Here is a 25,984-nt window from a genome sequence, read left to right as displayed (position 1 = left end):
ATTACCAGAAAGCCACTATTTTTTTAAAAAGCCTGTACAATATTTTCAAGAAATTATTAAGGAAAATTCCCTTAGAAGTATACGGAAAAATAGAAATGGAAAGTATTCACAAATCAATACCTGAGATTCCAAAATAAAAACTCTCAGAAACATCACAATTTCCAGAATTCACACATCAAGGACAGAGTTTTACAAGCAGCCAAAAAAGAAACCATTTAAATATTGTGGAGTTACAGACAGGATTACACAGCATTTGGATGTGATGTACCAGAAGAAAAAGGAGAATCATCCACCCAGAAAATAGATATTTAATGACATAAAGGACTTTCAAGCATTTCTAATTAAAAAGATCAGAATCAAATAAAAATTTCAGTATCAAATTATAAGACTCAAGGGAAGCATGCAAAGGTGAAAATGAAACAAGAAAGTGCAAACATAAGAAATTCAATAAGGTTAAACTCTTTATGTGTCTATGATGCAAGATAATATTTGAAATGCAACAACAATGTCACTAACAGAGCAATTAGAAGGAGTTTATGAAAACAGAAAATATGGATATATAAGATGACTCTGATGAGATGATACCTCCAAAAAATCAAAACAAAGGGGTGAGAGAGAAAACTGAAGAAAAAAAGAGGGGGAAGACTGAATGAGGAAAGTTATCTCACAAAAAAAGAGACATATAAAAGCTATTAAAATTGTGTTGTGGTGGGCAAAACAAACTTTAGTCTCTTCAAAATTGACTCACACTTCATTTAATTCCATTGCCTTGCAAAAAAAACCTAACAAAAATAAAACCAAAAAAACCTGACTCAGAAGAAATGAGATATACATTCAATTGGATATATTTTACCCTATAAGGAAGTAAAACAAGGATAATAATAGAGGGAAGAAGGGAGAGAAAATTTGGCAGGTGGTTATAAGTAAAAAGCTTGTAAGGAGTGTATGTGTGTATATGGATATAGATATAAAAACATGGAGATGGCTGGATCTTGTCCTTTGTTATCGAGTAAGATCAAAATGACATCACTATGTTAGAGATAAATTATAACGTGTCTGACTGTGGCTGATGAGAACAATATGAGGTCATAATTCTCTACACTGGTCAGACACCAACAGTTCATGTGAACACCAGTGATGTTTACTCTAAACTTATGCATCTCATGTTTCATTTGGGCTGCTTTGATTCTGCCTTGATCAGAAAGAGTATATGGATGAGTCTCATATGTATATGCATATAACATTTTATATATTTAATTATAACATAAAATATGTATAAGAATTAATCATTTACACTTTGAATAGTACATAAATACTATTCAGTTACATATTATATAACTGAATTCAGTTAATAATAAGAAAAATAACAGGTTATAAATGTTTAGAGTGTATTTCTAACCTTCTATTATATTATAAGCACATTTATCCCTTAAATCACATCCCTTGATATTATGTTAAAGAGAGTGATTGTTTTTAACTAGAGACTAGAATTTCTAATGTGGTCCCTAGGCTCTCTCTGTCATCTAAGTTTTCCATAGCATTTTTGAACAATTCCCTTACACTTATTTCAGCTGCCTAATTCAGTCTCCTTTTTATCATAATTATGTGTGCATGCATCTCTTCCCAACTCATCATCAGCAAGACAGCAATCTCCTTGAGATTAAGATCTGTATTTTTAATCTAAGTTTTTTTTTTTTGGCACCTACTGCAGCAACTTGTGCTTCTATACGTTCTTTACAAATACTTTTAATTGAATTGATTGGATGGTACAATATCATTAATTTGCACTGTATTTTTAAATTTTTTCTTCTTTTATACAATTTGAGCAGTTAATTTCAAAATATCAAATAAAATAGAGATATGTTCTTTTACATTCTAGATCAAGCATTTGTGAATGTAATAATTCAGAATATAAGAATAATATTCTAGTGAGTTCTTTTAGAAGTTGGTATTATTAAAAAGGAGCTACAAAGAGCCCCAAGGATTATGCTTATGTTATTATAAAACCACAACTTCTAAAAGTACAATTTTGTCCTGAGAAAAATTCTACAACTGAAAAATGTCTTCTGTGTTCAGATAGAAAAAGAAGATAAAAATGATTAAAAGACGAGATAATATCTATGAAATTTTACCTTTGACAGTAGGCCATTCAAGAACAACATAATTTTGAATAATCCTTCCATTTCATTCTTATATAAGATTATAGATTTAACTAGAGTATGAGACAGAGGAATCATAAACACATAAGATTATTCAAGGCCCTACAAGTATCTGACAATAAGTGCAGATTACTTTTAAGGGAAGAGGAATGAAGAAAAAATTCAAAGTGATGTAGTAAAAGAATTGTTAACTTTATTTTGTGTCATGGACACTTATAGCAGTCTAGTGAAGCCTATGAATCCCTTCTCAGAAGATTTTTAAAAACAAAATACATAGGATTAAAATGGAAATCACTAATACTAAAATAAATTTTAAAAGGAAACACAAAGTTCACAGATTTCAGGTAAAGAAGTCCTGATGTAGCACATTCAATTAACAGATCAAAGCACATGCTATGCTTGCATGTATCTTTAGAAATTGTGATTTAAAAAAAACCCCAAAACCATAATAAGCAAAAGGTTACCTTTTGAATAGTAATGATTCCTTCCTGTGTATCTTTGTCAACAGAAATTTTGAAAACTCCTAAGCCATCACCATCAACAATCTTGTATTCCATTTCTGCATTTGGTCCCACATCAGCATCAGCAGCTTTAATTCGGGCCACCACTGATGCCACAGGCAATGACTCTGGGACATTATATTGGTAAGACCCTACAAAATTTAAAACAAAGACTGAAAATATCTTCTATTATCAGAAGGCAACAATTATTCCTTCTTCTTAGCTGACACCAAAGCAACCTATACAAACAACAATGACAGCAACATCAAATGTAAATCTTTAATATTTTTGTTGTGGTTTTTTTAATCTTAATCTATGTAAGGTGATGAAGCAATGAATTGAAGTGGAAGTCTTAAATAGCTTTTAGAAATCTGATGGCTAAGATAATATAATGGCAATTACCAAATCACTGTGAAAACAAAAATAAATGGCCTACTGACAAGAAAAAGAAGAAACTTTCCAACCCTCATCTCTGGAAAGGGGAAAAAAAGATTTTATTTTTTTTAAGAAAGAAAATATTGGGGCGGCTAGGTTCCCAGTGGATAGAGCAGTGGCCCTGGAGTCAAGAGTACCTGAGTTCAAATCTGGCCTCAGATATTTAATAATTACCTAGCTGTGTGGCCTTGGGCGAAGTCACTTAACTCCATTTGCCTTGCAAAAAACCCCTTAAAATATTAGGATGTAAGTCATGCTTGGATTTGAAATATGGAAATAAAACCACTGAAAATGATTTTATTAATACCAATGGTGCAATTCATTTATTATAGAATGTCAGTGGATTTTTAATTTCAGAGGCTTAAAATGATGAGACAATCTCATGAAATAATATTTGGGTTTCTATTTAATATTTCAAGCTTATTATGATCAAAGGGAATTAAAATATCACTTAATTGTGACAAAGAGAAAAAAAAAGAGAAGGAAGACTATTGTACTTAACTAAAAACTTTTGACTCAGGTTGTTAATCAAAATGACCTTCCTTTAGAACTCTATCTTTCAGAAAAGCATCACCATTCCCTCTTTTCATTTCTCATTTTACATTTGCTTCTGACATCCTATTCCAGTTCCATTAGGAGACAGAATTATTGCTCATAAAGTGTCTTTTTCGTACTGCCATCTCTCTCTAGAGAAGCACAAAATATGCTTCTTCTTTCTTTTTTTTTGAGGTATGGAGTGGGGTGGAAAGGAAAGAAATAGAGTAAGCTGACTGAAAAGAATAAATCATCTCTTAGACGGAATGTTGGGATTTGTAACTTGCTAAAAGTATTCCCTCATTCTTTAATAGAGGTAATTTGAGCTTCAGTTTCCTGAGTGATCATCTTCAAAATTTCAACTGTTTACTTAGCAAAGTCACAAAGGTCATAGGAAAAAAGGTTTAAATTATAAAATCAATAAAAGAAAATAAACCTAATAAAAAGGTCTTACTTTACTTGGCTTTAATAAATAACGAAGCACCCATTAAGCAGAGAGGATTCATATTACTAGGGTCAAACATCACAAAGGAAACTAGGCAAGTACTTAATGTAAACTCTTGCTCTTCTGGTCTTAGAGGGCAAAAAGAAAAAAAAAAGAATGGGAATCAAAATTCTGAAATATTTTTTTAACATGTAAAAGACAGTAGTAACATCATTAAAGGTTAAGTCTTGTATTTCCTTTCACAAAATTGATATTAAATTTTGTGCTACTTATACATATTTTATAACGGAAGAAAGTTTGATTTTATTTTAGAGAATTTTTTAACAAAAAACAGCAAAGGGATTATATGAAGAATTATTGGCTTAGTAAACATGGTTGGGGATGGGAGGTTCTGGAAAATGAGCCTTGTTAAATATTTCTTGGTTTGATATTATTTTAAAGAATCATCGGAGTTCAAACTTATTCTTCTCTTTCTTTGAGTCAAGAAGTTTCAGTCTATATATTGCTCTAACTTCTCTTAATATTTTAAAGGAAATACTACAAAAACACAGCAAAATGAGTGAGATAACTGTAACTCCTTCTCCATGAAGTGGTCATCTCAAAATTAAATGTGTATATGCATGCACTAATGTATGCATGTTGTATATGTGTACATATGTACATATAAGTATATTTTTTCTGTCTCCCTTTTAAGGCAAATACCAATTTGGTCAAAGAAAATAAATTTAGAGCATTTCTGAAATGCTAAAAGAAAGTGTAGTGCTTATGTACAGGTAAAACATTTGAAATATAAAACGAAAAACTAAATATTAATCTTAGTACATTTTTTCTTTTTCTTAAAATAAGTCATTCATTGTGCCATATGCAGTTTTTCTTTAGATTGAAGTTGAATCTCATTATTCATGGGATATGGTATATGAAAATGAAATGACAGGAGAAATAGAAGAAACTGCATTTAATTAAGGTCAAGTGCAGTATCTTCCACTAACATGTAATTCTAATGTGGACAAGGACTTTGGGATCTGGAAGATGGAACCAATGAAGTATAAGCTCTTGTGAGTCCAATCAACCTGGAATTTTTTGAATTTAGAATCAGAGAGAAACAATATTTCTGTCTCCAACAACTTCCCCATTAACGTCAAAAAGTACATCAATATCCTCCTCCCCCAGTTCACACCTCCCCAAACAGAATTTTATTAAATCAGTGTTAAAAAGCTTGTGATCTATAGTATAAAATAGCATAAATGCCCCAAATTTGCCTATTTCTGCAAAATCAAAACAAAATTTCCTAAATTTTCTATTAGTTTAAATTTTGAATTATATGATTACCTAGATGATCCCATAAAGCCCAGATCATCAACAATCTAGGATTAAATATTCACATTATTGGAAAAAGCATAATTTCAAATTAAGCTAGTAATAATTTTTTTTCTTAAGAGATGGGAGGGCAATAACATATATTTTAAGTTGCTTTATTACCCATTCAAGTGATATGGAAACAAAGATTGTTGATGCAAAGATGTGCAGTTTTATTGTTTAGTAAAATATCTTACTTCTTGGAAACCGCGGTGGATTATCATTGACATCAGTAAGGGTAACAGTGACAGATGTAGTGCCTGAGAGTCCTCCATTTTGTCCAACCATATCCTTTGCTTGAATTACAAGTAAATACTGGTCTTTAGCTTCTCTATCCATGTTGGGAAGGGCAGTCTTGATGACACCTGGAAAATTTCAAAACCCAGTAAAATAAATTTAAATGATTACCCTTGTAGCCAACTTCATTTGTACGCAAGAACTAAGTCCTTCTTGTTTTTTTTTATTTTTAAAAAAATGAAATGAAGAGGAACATTATGGTTATGCACAATAATAATACCTAATATTTATAAATATAAAATATTTTATATATGTATATTAATTAGCCCTTCCTCTCAATGTGATTTCTATTTGTTTTGCATATTTTACATACACTTATTTACATAGAAAATATCTTCCCTGATAGAATATAAACTCCTTGAGGGAAGAGACTTTTGTTTTAATTTTATTTTATTCATGGTATTTTTCATTTCAGAATCTTTGTAGCCTAAGCACATAGCACAGTGCTTGGAACATAGTAAGCACTTAATAAAAACTTGTTTGTTGTCTGATGTCATTTAAACTTTACAATAACCATCTGAGGTAGTTTCTACAGATTTTATTACTTCCCATTTTGCAGGTCAAAATAGTTTCTAATACATATAAGACCTATGACAAGTTTTTGTAGACTTTTTGGAAGCTTGCATTGATGGTTTTCTGTTGAAGTGAAATGGTATTTTGGCATCTATATCCACCAAATTAATGTTCTTCTACTCTATTACCCTTTCTTATAGAGCATCTCTGGGTAACAAATTACCTTGAAAAGTGATTTGTTTAAAAGTCACCTTTAATGGTCAAATATATCTGTGGCATCAAATGAAAATATTTGCTTACTATTACTTTGAATGAAATTAAATTAAAAATTGGAGAAGTATAGTTAACATTGTTGTTAAGTTAGGATTCTATAATTGTATTGCCTAGCATTCATTTCTTTTGGCATCTCTATCAATACGGGAAACAAGCACTATCTTGGACTTTCATTTAGAATTATTTAATTAATCTAACAACCACATGGTCAAAAGTCAACTGTAATAATATTCCATCTTTTGGGGTCAATTATAGGAGCCAAAAATAGACACCATTGCATTGAACATCTATGGATTTGCAAATTGTTCATAGAAAGAAAAATTAATCATTTCAAATGACGTGTTCTCTTCATATGATAAAAATTAGGAATACATGCAATATACAGACAAACTAAGTAGCTGCTATAAGAACCACATCTATAGCTATATTACCTATTTAAAGGGAAATTTCTTGTGAGGTGTTTTAGTGAATTTGATTTAAACATAAATAAAACTGAGGGAGATAGCAAACATTGTGGAAGCTAAATTTAGGACACAAAAAATCTCAACCGGTTAAAATGATGAGGAGGTTGAACCTAATGAAGGTGTCATAAAATATGAATGAATGAATGTACATTTCTATACTTTGGTTTATAAAATCAGTTTTGTTGCTGTTATATGATAGAGGAGAACTATGCAATATTTGGTGTGAAGAAAGTTGAATCAATGGCAAGACAGTAGTCAAAATAATGAATGGAATTCTGTGCTAATTTGAGACTCATTATGTATAGATCATATGAAGTGACAGAGCTCTACCATGGTCAGACTATATCTGAAATTTTATGTTCATTTCTGGAAACTACTTTAATTTAGGAGTTACTTCAATAAGTAGGAATGTCAAGAAAAATGTTTGAAAAATAAGGAGGTTCCTGAAGAAACTTGAGATTTTTAGCCTGAATCGGAGGTTTGGGAGGGGGAGCAGAAAAATGATAGTTGTCATAACATATTTGAGGGGCTGTCTGCTTTAAAAAAAAAGATCAATGATATCCTTGGTCCGAAAAGAGAGAACAAGCAGCAATGTATAGAAATTGCAGAGGGAGATAGAAGTTCAATGAAAAGAAACCTTCCTAATAACTAAAACTATTCAAAGGTAGAATAGGTTATCACCTCTTCACTGTAGGTTTCCCCTTTGAACATGGTTAACTTCTTATTGAGGATGTCATAGAGGGCATTGTTTGACTAGATGTCTCCCCATAGGAAATACCTTGTAACTCACAAATTATGATTCTGTCATGCTAGTATCACTTGGAGTGGCTGATAGAGCATTATATACTTAGTGAACCTTCAATAAATAGTGAATGAATAATAGGCAAAGTCTACTCATGTCAGTGATCATTGTTCATTGCTGCAAAATGGTCCTTCCTGGGGAGTGGGGTATAGAAAGAGAAATGTTTTCATTAATTTAAGAACTATGCTGATTATTTCCTCCTGGTTTCTGGTCTGAAATAAGAGCATTCTGAGTAATACAATCTTTAGTTTTGTGAAAATTGCATATTATATGCACATCAATGGGAAAAAATGAGCCATCTGAATTTTGAAAATCAACTACCTAGTTAAAGAAAGATGAATTGGAAAAAGGAAAAATATCATTATCAGAACATTTCTACTTTTATATTTAGATAAAAATATTCATTGAAGCTATAGGGTTTTTCTAAAGCTCATTTGAATCTAACTATAAAGAGCTTCGCGATCTAGATGACAATAAAATGACAGGTCTGATGTGAAGAAGAGCTTAAGCATCAATCACTTATTCTAAAATACTCTGTGGTTCTATGTCTTTGCTACAATAACTGAAATAGAGGGACGACAGAAGTACACTACAGTTAGATCCATTCAGGCATCTGAACACTTTATAATTTAGCTTTGAAACAATGCACCCCAAGAACAAATAGCAACACACATGTTTGATTCTGTTGATATGTACCCTCCCTCTTCACCCCTCCCAAGAAAAAGACTTTTTAAAATCAAGGCTATTTTATGAATATTTCATATTTTGTATTCAGTGCAGCTCCTAGCACTGATTTCAAGAGGAATATGGATTGACTTCTTTAGTACACATTGCCACCAAAGGAAGAAATATAAATACCCTGAAAAAAGAATAGGGGGCTTTGGGACCTATGTCTTTTCATCTCCTATTTGTGGAATACTAAGCAGCTGTTTTATTTATTTTCACTTTCTAAATATTACATATTCTTAGGCTAGAACATTTGGTTAGTGGAAAGATCTGTCATGTAGACAACTGAATTTATTAAAACAACAAAATACCAAATTAGAGAGATTTTCAACTCATCAAGTTTTAATTTTTAATTTCAATTCACTTTTCCCTCATCATCATTCTCTGCTAAAGTAAAATTCCTTAAGTGAGCTATCATCTTTGTAAGTTCGTTATTATGGAAAGTGAAGGATATAGCTCTCAACTAATCAACAAAGTAAACAGCACAGTCAGCCTCCAAAGGTTTTGTTTAATGGTGCTATCTCTGACAGGAGATAGAATTATTAGGATAGAATTATTTTTATGCAAGTTAAATACTAGAATGTAAACCTTTAATTTTTCTCTCTGTAAGTGATGCAGTAAATCAAACCTTTTTTCAGAAGTAAAAAAGAAACACTGAAAATTCAAGTGGCAAAGTGAAAATATAAACACCCATTCTGTTTAGCATTTGATGAGGATACAGGTACTGACAGAAAATGGTTATATGACCAAAGAAATTCAGCTATGACAAATTTTGAGATCTATGTTACATACTTCTTTTCTACTTGAGCATTAAAAAATGTTGAAATTTAGAAGTGAAAATTCATCAACTATGCAATGAAAAAGATTTTGCAATTGATTTATATTTGCATGGTCTAAAATGCAGAGTAGTACAAATAACAGATGACTGCTCTATGAGTTGATGGGGGTTAAATCTCATCTCATCACATCTTTAAAGGTATGTTGAGATCTTTTCAGTAATATAATTTAAATACATCACCATGTGTAGAGTCATCTATGAGAAGAATAATCTTCCCCTGGTGTTAGAAAAGAATTTTGAGGATGATTTAAGAATTTATATTTTAGACAAAAATTTAAAATATTTTATTTAGTTTTAATTGTTCACTATAGGATGTTCACTCACATAAGGATTATAGGCCATGGCAGAGAAATATCTACGAATTAAATTATTAAAATATAATATTGGGAGCAACTAGGTAGCACAGTGAATAGAGCACCGAACCTGGAGTCAGGAGGACCTGAATTCAAATCCAGCCTAAGACACTTACTAACTACTTAGCTGTGTGATCTTGGGTAAGTCATTTAACCCCACATTGCCTTGAAAAAAATATAATATTAACTATAAAAACAAATATTATCATGATTCCTCATCAGTTATGTGATAGCAAGGTATGATATGGATTTTCAGATTTCTGGTATCCTAAAATTATTGATAAAAATTTTATAAATATTTTAATAAAATTGCTCTTGTTTATTCAGGTGAAGGAGTTTGGCACAGGACATGAATGACAACCTCTAGAGCATCTCTGCACACAAAGTTAAAGTAGAACTGTGCAAAGCTCTTGGAGATTTTGATGGAATATAGATTCTGATGACTGAACACTAAAGCTGATATACTTTAAAATATTTTCTCTGTGTATGGACAGATCCTAGAGATCTAAGCAGCTTTCCCTGAAAAGAGAATGCTCTGGAGACAGATTGTACACCTCTAAGTATGAAGCAATTTTGTGGGATGGGAGGAGTAGCAGTTAAAGGTTTAAAAAAAGGCCTAATTTAGGAAGTGATATTTTGGTTTAACTTTGAAGGAAGGTTTTTAAGAGGCAGAAGAGTGAGTTCATTACTGGTGTGAGTAAACACTTTTCAAAGGCTAAAGGGCATGAGGTATAAAGGAACCTATATGTGAAGAACGGCAAGTAGACTGGTTTGCCTGGAATACAGAGAGCATAAAGTACCTGGAAAAGTAGGATGGAGGCATTTTAAAAGGTTTTAAATACTCAGCAGAGGAGTTTATATTTTGATCCTACACAATAGGTAATCACTCGAGTTTTTTGTTAAGGTAAGTGACATGGGAAACCCTGTACTTATGTGGAGGATATTTTAGAGACTGGATATACTTTTGGGAAGAAAACTGAATTTTTGCAAATAGAAAACTGTTTGCAGAAGTCCAGATAAGATATAAAGGTCTGAACTAAGCTTATGGTCATACAACTAGAAAGAAAAAAGAAGAAAAGATCAATGCAAGAAATACAACAGAGGTACAACTAAAGGGTCAGCAATTGATTGGATTAAGAGAGTAAGTCAAAGATTACAATTGCTTATATGATAATTCCCACTTTTCCCTTTGAAGCCACACAGAACAAATATGCTGCATATGATATTTCCTCAAGTCTATTGATGACTAATTTACTTTACTCTAGTCTTTCAAATTGAAAACTAACATAAGCCCAGAAAAAGCTTTTTATAGTGACTGTATCAGACCCAAACAAAACTCTACCCACTTCTGTTGTTTACCCTTTTTACCATCATTTTCCCATTCTCTAGAGCTGGCTCAGGTGCTCAAAGATTCCAAAACCAGTACTGTATTCTGAATTGTCTGATAGCTGGTATATATCTGATTTAATATATTTCAAATCACAAGAATTTACAATTAATGTTGATTGAAATTAATTGAATTGAATTGACAGTATTTGACTGGAATAATCAAGCTAAACTCAAAGGTATAATGAACTTAGTTGCAATATAAGCTTGATCCTGTCACACTACCTTTCTGAAAAACTGAATGAGAATTTATTCCCAAGTTTAATAATATGGTACTTAAGCATTACCATTTTTTGCACTAACAAAATTAATGTCACTTCTTTTTATGGCAATGTTTTTTTAAGGAGGGTTATACTGTATATGCACCTGTGTTTAAGGCCAGGAGTTATGACTCATTCCAGATTGAATAAATCAAATATTTAAGAAAGCATTAGCAGTAGTAGTAGTATACTTTAATTATGTTGATTATCATTAGAAATATCTATAATGTATTGTTAAGAAACATCAAACACAATGTGATTCATATGCTGATAATATGGAAACACTCTATTATGTAAACCTCAGGATGTGTTTAAAGGACACAGATTAAAAGTTAAATAGGCATGGGTGGCTTTTTAAAAAGGATTAGGGATATCAGATATCTACTAAGCATCTAGTCTTACATGTGTTTCCACTTAAACATTAGGAAATTCTTAGAAAAGAAACCATTAATAGCTGCTCTGCAACTTACAGCCTCAGAGAATTTCCTAAGGTACTAAGACATTAAGTGACTTGCCATGGTAGGTCACACAGTCAATACTTTGCATTGAGAATTAAGCACAGATCTGTCTGAAACTGAAGCTACTTTCTATTCTCTGTGCCATATGGACTCCCATAAGTAGATAATTAGATAGATCTATTGACTGATCAATTTACTCACTTTTAGAATGTTGACTGTAATTGAACTATAGGACAGACTCACAAAGCTCACTCTATCCTGGATGTTCTAGATGATCCAGAACATACTTTTACATTCCATCCAGTCATCTATCCCCATTCTAGCTATTCTCTTGCCTCTCCATCCATATATCCTTCTCTATCCTATTTTCTACCTCTTACTCAGAGAAACATTATCAAACCAAAACTACATAATACTTCAGGAAAGAGTTTATAGACAGAACTCCCTAGAGCTGCAGTCATCATCCCTGAAATTTTGTAGGAGAAAATAGCTTACTTGAATCACTATCCCATGTATATTTTTTCCCTAATAAAATGTAAACTCCCCAGAGGGACAGAGAATGATCTTGGCATTCATATTCCAGGATTTAGCATAGTCATTGGCACTTCATAAATGCTCAATAAATGCTTTTCATTTATCCATCAGTTCATTAATTCATGGAGAAACATATCCATAACATTAATAGATTTCTTTAAGATTAAAGAGTATTTTACATTTTACTTTACACATATTCTATCAACAATCTTGTGAAACAGGCACCATGTTACATAAAAGGAAATTGACTCAGAGAATATAATTGAATTTGCTCATTTTTACACATATTATCTCCATTAAAATGTCATGAAAGTAAGTTGAATCCTCAGTAGTAACACATTCACCCATGAATTCTTTCTTAAGGAAAGAAAGAACAACTTAATAAAGGATATTGCCCTAATGATAACTTCACATCCAAAAAAGAATACATGGGTGTAATTTCATAGTCATAATAATCACAACACTTCATCCCAGGAAAAGAAACAATAACCATCAAGTCAATCATTACTTCTTATCTTTTCAAACATAAAATAATCTTGTATCAAGCATTCACCTCCTTTTAGCCTCAAGGTAAGAAAAATAGGAATAAGTCAGCACCGAGCTACAGGATGTCTTATAAAATAATAATGAATATAATTTTACAAATCAAAAAAATTCCTATCAATATGAAGTAGCCTGTTTGCTTTGTACAGAATTTTAGAGCTGAAGCTCAGTGGCTAGTTAGTGCAAAGCATACCTGAAAAGGAATCACCTATATAATACAGTTATTTGTCAGGCTTGAAGTTTCTCTTTAAATATTAGCAAAGGGGAAGATGAGTCTCATTGAGGTAGTTCTTTACATTTTTGGATTTCTCTAATTGCTAGGAAGATTTTACTGACTTCAAATTTCTGTAGCTTCTATCTCTTTATCCAGATCTGCTGCTGAGTCAGAAGAGAATATAACTCTAAAGACTATTTCACTTGGCAGCAATTTAAGTCCCTGAACACAGTTCAAGAATCATTTGAATGATCCACACAGGACTTGAACTCAAAGTCTTTTCTTCCATTTTGTACTTTCCAGGTTATAAATGTTCCTGTTAACACATGGCGGCAAGAACTGAAAAGAAGACATCAGATGAGGATTGATGAGGGCAAAATACCATGGGACTCTCATATCCCTAGTGGAATGCTGAGAGAATTTTTTTTAAATTGGGGAACTTATGGAAGAATAATTAACAAGAATTAGTGAATCTTGGTGTTCAGGAATTCTCAAATCTATAAGAGTGACAAAAGGTTTTGTTTTTACTGTGTACATCACCTATAATCAAAATAAAACACATAAGTTCCAGTGTGGGTTAATATATGTACATAATACATGGAAATGCTGATACTTAGCCTAGAAAAGATGAAACATGATGAGAGCTGAAAGATGGGGTAGTAGTCTAAGTATTTTATACATTGTCATGTAGAAGAGGTTTGACTAACTGGATTTTAAATCTTTCTATCCATTAACATTATGCAAAAGGGAACAAGATTACTTTAAGAGGAGAATCCTGCCTCATTAGAAATATTCAGACTATGTTGAATGTCTATTTTGTTGTGAATATTGTAGAGAGAACTCTTGTCTCTTTATGAAGTGAATTACATGTATTCTAAGGTCCCTTCAACTTCTGTCCATTTGTGATTTTGTGTGTTTGTGTATAACATGGACAGGGGAAGCAAAAAACAAAACAAAACAAAAGTATTTCCAATCTATTATGATGCAACAAATATAAATTAATTGCTGCATTAATTTTATGCACAAAAGTTATCATATTAATTAAATTCTTTATATTGTTATTTACAAAATATTTGATTTTGCTTTTTAAAACTTTGTTGTTATTATTCAGTCATTTCAGTTGTGATTTCATTGGGTTGGTTTGGTTTGGTTTGGTTTTGACAAAGATATTGGAGTGGTCTTGAGCTCATTTTGTATTTGAAGATAGAATTTCCTGTTCTGTTCTGGTCTTACCAAAAAATTTTGAAACTCCTCTATTTATTGAAAATCCAACTTTTACCCTGAAAGTTCTTGACTGCAGTTGCAGTTGATTCTTGATTATAATCCAAAGACCTTTGCCCTACAGAATATCATATTCCAAGCCTTCAGAAGTAAAGGCAATCCGGCTGCCACATCTGTCACTCCATTGATCATCAGGGTTGATTCAGCTGATCTGGCTGGCTAGGTGGCTGTTTTCTTCCTTCCTCACGCTCCTGAATCTGCACTTGGTGGAACAGAATGAAGGGTATATTAGCAGCTGTGCTCCCCGGCTAAAACGAGCTCCCAATCCTCTAATGCTTTAATGTTGAAGCTAATAAGTCCTATATAATTCTGCTTTTATTTTTTATTTTATTTTATTTTATTTCCTTGATATTTAAGTTTCTCCTTTTGGCTAATTGAACATTTTCTCCTGGATTTTGGCTATGATATTCCTTAGAGTTGATTTTATCCTGGGCTCTCTTTATGGAAGTTCTGTAGATTCTCCTATATAATTTCTTCTGAATGATATTTTCCAGGCTCTTATTTGGATTGAGGCTTTCAGATAAAACAATAATTCATAAATTTTCTATCCTGGATCTATTTTCCAGATCATTTGTTTGTCCTAAAATGTACTTTACGTTTTCTTCATGTATTTTTTTAAATTTTTGGTTTCGTTTGAAATCTTGTTATCTAATAGAGTCATTAGTTTCCATCCGTCTGATCCTGATTTTTAGAGTTTTATTTTATTCAGTTAGGTTTTTGTGTTTCCTTTTCCAGTAGGTTAATTTTATTTTTTGATGAGTTGCATTCTTTTTCCAGTTGGTCTTTTTTAATTTTAAAGAAATTGATTTCTTCAGTCAATTTTTCATAATTCTTCTGCATGGCTTTCATTTCATTTTTCTATTTTTTCTTCTCTTCTTTGGTTATAAAAATCCTTTTTAAGTTATTATATGTTTTGGATTTGAGACAAATACATAAATTCCTTTGAGACTTTACTTGAAGGCAATTTATCACTGCCTTTCTTCTGATATAGGATTTTTCTCATCCTTATCTGAGTAGTAGCTTTCTAAGGTTAGCACTCTTTGGGTTTTTTTTTTTTTGGTTTTTTTTTTTGGCACATTTTGATAGTCTGTTCCTGGGATTCAGGGAGCACATAGCCCCAAACTTTTTCTCCTGGGGCTGAGATCTGGTTTCTGGCTTATCACTCTTGCCAAGGTGTTGCATATGCAGATGTTACTTCCTTCTTTATGTGCAGGCTTTGCCTATGCAGAGGTTTATTCTCAACCCAGACAGGTCAGTTGTCCCAGAGTTCCCACAGCTCGAACTTTGTCTAGGGTTGAGAACCTCCTTGCTGTTTTACTGTCTAGCTGGTTTGTTGAGCTGTGATCTGAGCTGCACTGTGGCTAAGAGCATCCTGCTGGTTTCCCCCCCCCCCCCCACCTACACTTTCCCCAAGAAGGCAGACCTTTAATGAAGATTCTCCATGATAGCTTGAATTAAGAACTTGAATGAGGGGCAGCTAGATGGCACAGTGGATAGAACATCAGGCCTGGAATCAGGAGTATCTGAGTTCAAATCCAGCCACAGACACTTAATAATTACCTAGCTGTGTGGCCTTGAGTAAGCCACTTAACCCCATTGCCTTGCAAAAAACTCTACAAAAAAAACCCTAAAAAAAAAGAACTTCCTCCATTTTTTTGGTGGGATTTGAGGCTTTCACATCTGTTTAGAGGCTTAATTTAAAGTTCTCCTGGGAAAAATTTCCAGAATCCAAAAGTCCTCCAGCTCATTTTACAGATGAGGAAATGGAGCCCCAGAATTAAATGACTAGCCCAGGATCACAAAGTTAATAAGCTTCAAGAAAGATTTTCCTGACTCTTAGACTTGGGACTCTATATAACTATTAGCACCATCCTGCTATCCGATCTGCCCAGTTAGACAAAAGTCAAATGACGTACATCAGCATATTATTTTTGTTCTGCTTCTGCCGTATCCAGTTTTCTTTCTCCCTAGGCAGTGGGCTCACCATATTTGTGACATACTCAACAGGAACATGCAATAGAACTACCTAGCTCCAGTAATCCTCCAAATTTAGTCTCCTGATAGCCATTTCCTATAGTTCTTAAATAACAGAATTTTATCATTAAGAATTAATAAATATCTGAAATGGTTTAGATGAAGATAAACTATAAACAAGGGGGATGGACTTTTGAAGACTTCTTCAAGAGCTATTTTGTGTTATTACTATTCATTAATACTAGAATTTTGAAGTAATTAAAGAAAATTAATTTTTATATATAACTCATTTTTTCTATGGATAGTGAAACTGACGAAGACAGGGAAAGAGTTTTCCTCTGGACTTTCAGTCAGTTTGTAAGCAGTAATACCACAGATGGGATTTTTAGTATCTTGTGATTTCAGCACCATATCACATGCTTACAAGATTTATAAGGTATGCAGCAATACTAGTAACATGGAAATAATAACCTGGCTCAGTTTTTAGGTAATCTTCACTGAATGTATTTTCAGGTATGAGTTTCTCTCATGTCATATTGGTTCTTTCCTAAGTTAAAGCCCTTAGGTTTTGAAATGTAAGAAATAATATTATTTGTCAGAAAGGTAAGAATCAGATTGATATGTTAGAAAGATGAACAGAGAAATGATTTGCATTTGTCTCCTTTGAGATTTCAAACTTTCAATTTGTGTCAGGGGAAAAAGTACAGTTATCTTATGCTTTATTTTTTTCTTTCTGCCAATACATGTATTCTCTGCAGTATGAATTACAAAAGTAACATAAGGAAGAAGAATGTATAAATTTTATGTGTACTTATGCCAGAAGAGAGTAAAGCCTTGATGGATATATGAGTTTCAAGATGTCAATGTTCCTCTTCTCTTGTGAGTCACTTCCACTCACCCAACTCCACCACACTGTCATGGTCATCAAATTCAATCCCCTAATTTTACAGATGAGAAGTCTAAGAGGCTAGAAGTTTAAGCAACTTGCCCAAGATTGTCTTTCTAATAAAGACTGAGCCAGACTCTCAACTCATTCTAAATGATATTGTATCCAATACACTTTTCACCATGGTCACCCTTTCTACACATGAATAAAAAAACAAAGATGACATTATGACATTTTAAAAGTTTGAGAGACATAGTTTCTAGGTAGTCATTTTATCAGTAATGCTAGCATTTTATTAATAAAAGAAGTCAATGACTTTTGAATGCTAAAGATCATCATAGTGGTGGGCTCATAACTTATATGCCCTTGGAAAAGTGGATCTTCCTGAGGATGACAATGAATTCCAACTGGTTAATAATAAATGAGAAAATGAATATTATAATTAGATGCAGGCTTATTCTAATGAGGGTCTTGGGGGTAAGTGATTTGGATACCTCAAATCTCTCTCCCACCCCCCCATTGAAAAACTAAGCAATTTGATATAGATTATAAATGTGTACTTAAGCAAAACATTTTCATAATAGTCATGTTATGAAAGAAAACAGAACCCCCCCAAAAAAGGAAACCTCAAGAAAAGCAGTTTTTGTTTTTCATAAATATGTTTGAATCTGTATTCAGACACCATCATGTCCTTCTGGGGGATGGATAGCATTCTTTATCATAATTCATTCGGGGGTGAATAATTAGTCATTAAATACAATAGAGAAATAATCATTTCAGCATACAAATGGTATAACTGATAAAATGTTATAGGAAAATATTCATTCTCTAGTGGACAGAAGAATTTAAAGCAGTATAGTGTCTTAGCAGAACAAAAATAATGTTGGGAAGCAATTTCAAAGTATTAGCACTGAAATCATTGCAAACCACAAAATTGTGAAACATATATTTATTATATGTTATTTGTTGCCAGGTTATGCAATTTCAGACAATGAAATTTCTTGATCAAATTGTCAGAAGCTTTCCAATGTCAAACTGTGATAAAAAAGGTATGATTTTTAATGTATAGGGAAAGGGTAGGTGTTACAATTTAGAAACTATCACCAATATATTATATTTACATTCAAATTATTCACATTATAAATCTACTTCATTACTCCATTCATGTGATTCACAATTTATAGTACACAACAGATATCAATATATCAAAAATCTGTTATTACCATGTGAATATCTCAGGACACAAGAATAAAGCGAATTGGTGAACTGGAGATTGATACCAACCCAGCTTTCCAAGCAAGCTAACTGTTTTAAAAAGTTGCTTGAGTACTTCCAGCCAAGATAGCAGAAAGAGGACAGGAATAGTGCTAAAGTCTCCTGATCTTCCCTCATATCTAATATAAAACAAACCTATTAACAGAAATCCAAGCTACAAAATTCAGAAAGGGAAGTCAGGAGAAGAACATCAACTTCAAGGTTTGTCTTCTGGGATCGTGGATGAGTCCTGGCATAGAGGATCTGCCGGGAGCAAAGGACAGGGTGAGAGCCTGAGAGTGGGACTAGACTGATCAGCTGGGGGACTAGAGCCTGAGAGAAGAACTGGCCTGATCGGCCTTGGGGGTATGGGCCAACTAGGGAGCAGAGGCCTTGGTTGGCCCACTTGGAATTACTAAACCCAGTGAGTAATGCCTCTGGGGATATCAATACCAAACCACTGTGACCCAGCCCCTCCTCAACACAAGGTCTTAGGAAAGTGAAGAAAGGTCAGTGAAAAGGAGGGACCGGAGAAAAATTCCTGGAAGGAAAAGATCCTAATTAAGAGAGACCTAGAACGTCTGAGGAGAATATGATCTGGTCTCCAGCATAGAAAGACTTACTTGAAGAAATAAAGAAGGAGTATAAAATTCAATTGGAAAAATTGAGAGAGAAAATTAACACCTTGCAACAAGCAAACAAATCCTTGGAAAATACAATTGGACAAAAAAAAAGAAAATAATTCTATCAAAACCTCAATTTGTCAAATGGAAAACTCTTTCAAAAATAGAATTGACGAATTGGAAAATGAGTTGCAAAAGGTAAATGAAGAAAATTCTTCTCTGAAAAAAAGAATGGAGTCTGTGGAAAATAATGACTTCATGAGCAACCAAAAAATTGAAAAAATAGAAGAAAATGTAAAATATCTCATCAGCAAAACCACTGAAGTCAAGAACCGCTCAAGAAGGACAACCTGAGAATTATAGGTCTTCATGAAAACATTGAAGAGAAAAAAAAAAAACCTAGACATAATATTATAGGATTTAGTGATGACAAAATGCCCTGATATCATGGAACCAGAGTCCAAAATAGTTATTGAATGAATACATCTGTGCCTTCCTGAAAGAGATCCTAAAATAAAAATGGTAAGAATGTTGCGGTCAAATTCCAGAACTATCAGATAAAAGAGAATATTCTGTAAGCAGTCAGAAAGGAACAAGTTAGATACCAAGGAGCCACAGTAAGGATTACACATGACTTGGCTGCATCAAGATTAAGCAATCAAAGGGCCAGGAATGAGAAATTCCAAAGAGCAAGGGAGCTTGGAATGGAGCCAAGAATCCATTACCCAACAAAGCTGAGCCTAATCTTCCAGGGGAAAAGATGGACATTTAAGGAAATGGGAGATGAAAAGAAAAGAGCAAAATAGAAATTTGGACATCAAAGATAAGGTTTAGGAGACACATGAAAAGTTTTTTTAAAGGGGGGAAGAAAAAAAAACTGTTATCCAACAAGATGAAACTGGCCATATCCCCACCTGGGAGAAAGATTCTCATAATTTTTGTGAATTGTAACTTTGTTAGAGAGAACATGCTTATCCAGAAGTGATGGACACTCATGACATATCCATGAGACTGCTATCCAATAAGATGAAACTGGCCATATCCCAATCTTGGAGAAAGACTAATAATTTTCAAGGAGTGTAACTCTATTAGAGAGAATAAACTGAGCCAGAAGTGATGGACACTTAAGACTTTTCTGTGACTCAGACAGAATGATTTAAAAACAATACTTCCTTAAAAAGGGGGACAGTAAGGAGATGGGAGGATGTAGGAGATTGAATGAGGTAAATCTCATTGAATTAAGAGGTATAAAATATCTATTGTAATAGAAGAGAAGAAGGGAGGATGTGAGAACCACCTGAATATTCCTCTCATCAAAACTGGCTTAAAGTTAACTTACACACAGACTCAGTTAAGTTAAGAAACTTAACTTAACTTTCAAGTATTTAAAAAAAGAAAAGGGGAGGAGGGAAAGGGGAGGGGGAGAAAAAAGGGGAACTAACAGAAGGTAGGGAAGAAGGGGAAAAGGGAAGAGGAAAAAGAAGAAGGTGGTCATTTAAGAGGGCAAACACACTGAAGATGGTGGCATTCAGAAATAAAGCATTGGGGAATATGGATAAAGGGAAAAAGGGATAATATAAAAACAGAAGGAAGATAGCATGGTGGGCAATAAAGAGTTAGTAATTATAACTTTTAATGTGAATTGGATGAACTCTCCCTTAAAATGTAAGCAAATAGCAGTATGAATTAAAAACCTGAATCCTACAATATTTTGCTTACAAGAAACACATTTGAAGCAAAGAGGTACATAGAGAGTAAAAGTAAAAGGTTGGAGCAAAATATAGTTTGCTTCAGATGAAGTGAAAAAAGCAGGGTTAACAATCCTTATCTAAGTCAAAGCAGATGCAAAAATAGACAGCATTAAAAGAGATAAGGAAGGAAAATATATCCTCATAAAAGGTACCATAGACCATAAAGTAATTTCAATACTAAATATGTATGCCCCCAGTGGGACAGCATCCAAATTCTTAGATGAGAAGTTGAAAGAGTTATAGTAAGACAAAGACAGTGAAACTCAAGCAGTGGGAGACCACAACCTACCACTCTCAGATTTAAATAAATCTAATCATAAAATAAACAAGAAGGAAGTTAAGGATATAGATTGTTAGAAAACCTAAATATGATAGACTTATGGAGGAATAATAAGCAGTATCTATCTGCAACCATCAACAAGCATTATATGCAATGAGGATGGCTATAGGCATTCCCAATAAGATCAGGGGTGAAACAAGGATGCCCATTACAACTACCACTATTCAATATCTTATTAGAAATTTAAGCTTCAGCAATAAGAGAAGAAAAAGAAACTGAAGCAATTATAATTGGGAAGGAAGAGACAAAACTCTCACTCTTTGCAGATGATATGATGGTATACTTAGAAAATACCCCCAAATCATCTAAAAACTACTAAAATAATTAGTAACTGTAGCAAAGTTGCAGGATATAAAATAAACCCTCACAAATCCTCATCATTTCTATTTATGACTAGCAAGATACAGCAGAAAGAGATAGAAAGAGAAATCCCTTTCAGACAATATAAAATACCTGGGAGTGTATCTGCCATGGCAGACACAAAAATGTTGAAAACAATTCCAAAACACTACTGATACAAATAAAATGAGACTTAAATAACTGGGCAAACATCAAATGCTCATGGATAGGTCAAGCTAATATCATAAAAATGACAATTCCTACCAAAACTAAACTATCTGTTTAGTGCCCTACCAATCAAAAATCTAAAAAATTACTTTAATCAGTTAGAAAAAGTTGTAAGTAAATTCATATGAGAAATAAAAATTCAAGAATTTCCATGGATTCAATGAAAAAAAGTGCAAAAGAAGGTGACTTAGCCTTACCAGACCTAAAGTATATTATAAGCATCAGTCATTAAAACTGTCTGGTATTGGCTAATAAATAGAGTGGTGGATCAGTGCAATAGTAGGAAATAATTACAGTAATCTCCTGTTCATAAATCAAAAGAGTCCAGCTATTGGGATAAAATCTCTCTCTTCAATAAAAACTGTTAGGAAAATTGAAATTTACTATCGAAGAAACTTGAATTAAACCAACACTTCATACTCTATACCAAGAGAAGATCAAAATGGATACAGGATTTAGACATAATAAAACATATATATATATATATATATATATATATATATATATATATATATATATGTATATGGAAACTAGATCATCAAGGACTAGTTTACCTGTCAGATCTACAGAAAGGTAAGCAGTTCGTGACCAAGGAAGAGATGGAGAACATCATTAAAAACAAACTAGGTAATTTTGATTACATTACCTTAAAAAACCCTTTGCACAGATAAAATCACTGTAAAAAAGATCAAAAGAAGTACAGTAAATTGGGAAACAACTTTTACAACTAGTATTTCTGAGAAAGAAGTCATATCTAAAAGACTGAGAACTGAGTCAAATTTTCAAAAAAAACAAGCCATTCCCCAATTGAGAAATGGTAAAAGGATATGAAAAGTCGATTTACAGATGAGGAAATCAAAGCGATCCATAGTCATATGAAAAATTGCTCTGAATCATTACTTATTATAGAAATGCAAATTAAAGCATCTCTGAAATACTGCCTCACATCTCTCAAGACCGGCCAATATGATCAGAAAGGATAATGATCAATGTTGGAAGGGATGTGGGAAATTTGGGACACTAATTCATTGTTGGTGGAGCTATGAACTCATCCAATGTTTCTGGAGAGCAATTTGGAATTATGCCCAAAGGGGAACAAAAATGTGCATACCCTTTGATCCAGCAATACCACTACTAGGTCTATACCCTGAAGAGATTATGAAAAAGGGTGAAAACATCACTTGTAAAAAAATACTCATAGTAGTCCTGTTTGTGGAGGCAAAGAATTGGAAATTAAGTGAATGTCCTTCAGTTGGGTTTTGGCTTAACAAACTGTGGTATTTGTATGTCATGGAACTCTATTATTCCATTAGAAACCAGGAGGGATGGGAATTCAGGGAATCTTGGAATGATTTGCATGAACAGATGCTGAGCAAGATGAACAGAATCAGAAAAACATTTTACACCCTAAAAACAACATGGGAGTGTTGATCAACTATGATAGACTTGCTCATTTCATCAGTACAAATTTGGGCTATCTGTGAGGGAGAATACCCTCTGTTTCCAGAGAAAGAATTGTGTAGTTTGAACAAAGACCAAAGACTATTACCTTTAAATTAGAAAAAAAAAGCCATTATCTTATTACATAATTTTGCTATCTCTTATACTTTATTTTTCTTCCTTAAGGATATGATTTCTCTCTCCTCACATTCAATTCAGATCAATGTATACCATGGAAACAATGCAAAGACTAACAGACTGTCTTCTGTGGGGGGTTGGGGGGTTGGAAGCGAGATTAGAGGAAAAAATTGTAGAACTCAAAATAATTAAAATCTTTGTCAAAAAAAGTTCCTTAAAATTATGATTCCTATAGTGACAAAAACAAGGTGATCTAAATGCCTGTTTTATGAAGAATAAAAAATGAGTCCAAGGAAACCAAAATAGTTGTTTGTAGTCATATAGTATAAGCACTCTTGGCTTCAAGATTTGTTTAGGTGATAACCAAGGAGAAGTGCTTATTTTAGTCTACCATGGAGATACTGAGCTGAAGAAACTTAAATTATTTCATTAATTTCCAATTTAATAAAACAAAACCATAGAAAAGTAAAAAATAAAAAAAAAAACAAATCTGAACAACAAATATCTCTGACCCTCCTAATTCAGTCCTGGAACAATTCAAGTCAAGTGACTCTAATTCTTTATGCATTCCTTATTATTTAGTATTTCCTTTCTCCTCAAATTTTCTTAGATTTTTCCTGCTTTGCTTTATGCAAGGTATAATGAAAACAGGGATTTGCAGTTAGATGACCTAGATTTTGAATCTCAGTTCTGTCACTTACAATTTGTGTTACATTTTAGATTTGATTTAAGCTGTTTGAGACTCATTTTCCTCATCTGTAAAATAATAAGGTTGATCCAGATAACCTCTAAGGCAGAAGTTCTTAACTTTTTTTCTTGTGCTACAGAATCTATGCAGTATGGCAAAGCCTATGAACTGGTAAATAAAATAATGTTTTTAAATGTATAGAGTAAAATACATAGAATTATCAGGGAATTTATTTGTATTGAAATCTTATTATCAGTAATTGTATTTTGATTTTTAAATAACATTTTAAAACAAATAGCTCATCATATTTATTTATATATAAATGTGTGTATATGTATCAATGTGTATTTATGTATGTATGTTTATAAAAATTTAAAATTAGTTGACATACCCCATTCAGAACCCCTGCAGTCTAGTGTCTCTTATAACTCAACATGTATGATCCTATGATCCCCCATATCAAACTATTTTGCACTTTATTCATTTGTTAATATATGGATTTTTCTATTCATCCCACTTTTTCTCTGCCAGCAGAAGTAAACATGAGGGAAAGAGCTGATTATTTTGCATATGTTTTACATACACAGACACACATACACATACATATGAAGTACTTACTACTTCCTTGCACATAGACTATGGTTAATACATGATGGCTAAATTGAATGGGACTTTTTGGATGTGACAGAACACAGTTCCAAACAAGGCAAAACAAGCAAAAAAAATTTAAAAATCCCAAAGAAAATGGAGTTTAGCGTGGAGTAAATTTAACCTAATAAACCAAATTAGTTTGAAATGCATTATTTTTTTGTTGAATGTGGAGGTGGTGATGGGGCTATACAAAAAAAATCTGTTTTGCTAATTGCTTTGATTAGACTAATATCATAAATATCTGAAGAGGATAATGATTTCTGATAGGGAAAGGTTTAACAGAAAAAATGGGAGGCAGAAAGGAGTGACCTGAGTCATAAAATTTGCTCTAAATTGCTAAGTAAATTCCATCATGGAATGAACAAACAGAAAATCAATATTCAATATTAAATATAAGAGAACATAATCATAGTCACCTTTAATGATTCCCACAAATTTTAATATTCTGATTATCTTTGACGGGGAAAAAATACAGACTTACCCAAATATTTCAAGAAGGTCAAAGGATATTTAGAATAGCATGATGATCTATGTTATCAAAATGAATATATTGAATGAAACAAGATCAGAAAAAATAAAATATCTGGTATCATAACATTGTACTATCAAAATTCCCCAAACAAATTCCAAGCAAAGAAATGCCAAATCCTTCTCAAAGATGATGCATTCCAGTTTTACCTGTCTTTGGCTCCACAGAAAAGTATGGCTGTCCCTGCAGAATACTGTAAACCACTCGGGCGCTGTTGCCATAAGTAGGATCATCTGCATCTGTAGCTGTTACTTGTACCACAGAAGTTCCTATATGTCATTAAAATACCAATTTAATTAAATAATAATAAGTTTCATTAACAATTCTGTAAGTTCTTTGATTAACCTGGCAAATCTAATTACTTTTATAGCACATTTAATTGCTTCTGTTTTAAAACCAAAAACATTTTAAAAATTAGAAATATTTATAAAATACCTTAGTAAATTTAAAAAAATCTGAATGATTGTTTCAATTGTCAGCTATATGTAGTCAAGACAAAAATAAATAACCTTGAATGCTGAATATCTTGATCTACCACATCCATTTACAAATGATCAAAAGTGGCAAGGTTTCCAGAAGTCCCTGCACCTGTTCTCTAAGGTGTTCATCATGATTAATAAACTTAAAACTCACCAAATCTATTAATATTATCTGTCTACCATGGTTCTACAATCAGAAATAACTAGCTATATTAACCATATAGGAAAAAAAGAAAAATTAACTGGTATATAGGCCATGAGGTTAACTGACTACTTTAGTTACTCTGTGACAT

At 32.7% G+C, this 25,984-nt stretch overlaps 1 protein-coding gene across 1 annotated transcript in view; it reads right to left on the bottom strand.

Moving 5' to 3' along the window:
* CDH7 (cadherin 7) overlaps positions 1-25,984 on the bottom strand; it is a 193,393-nt gene that overhangs the window by 87,764 nt on the left and 79,645 nt on the right. Inside the window, exons 4-6 of the mRNA XM_074200451.1 lie at positions 25,362-25,481; positions 5,627-5,794; positions 2,624-2,811 (exon numbers count right to left, since the gene is read on the bottom strand). Coding sequence (XP_074056552.1) covers positions 2,624-2,811; positions 5,627-5,794; positions 25,362-25,481 — 476 coding nt within the window. The remainder of the gene's footprint in view (positions 1-2,623; positions 2,812-5,626; positions 5,795-25,361; positions 25,482-25,984) is intronic.

Source organism: Macrotis lagotis, chromosome X, assembly GCF_037893015.1.
Source record: "Macrotis lagotis isolate mMagLag1 chromosome X, bilby.v1.9.chrom.fasta, whole genome shotgun sequence".
NCBI classification, from domain to species: domain Eukaryota; kingdom Metazoa; phylum Chordata; class Mammalia; order Peramelemorphia; family Peramelidae; genus Macrotis; species Macrotis lagotis.
This window is presented reverse-complemented; position numbering and strand designations above follow the sequence as displayed.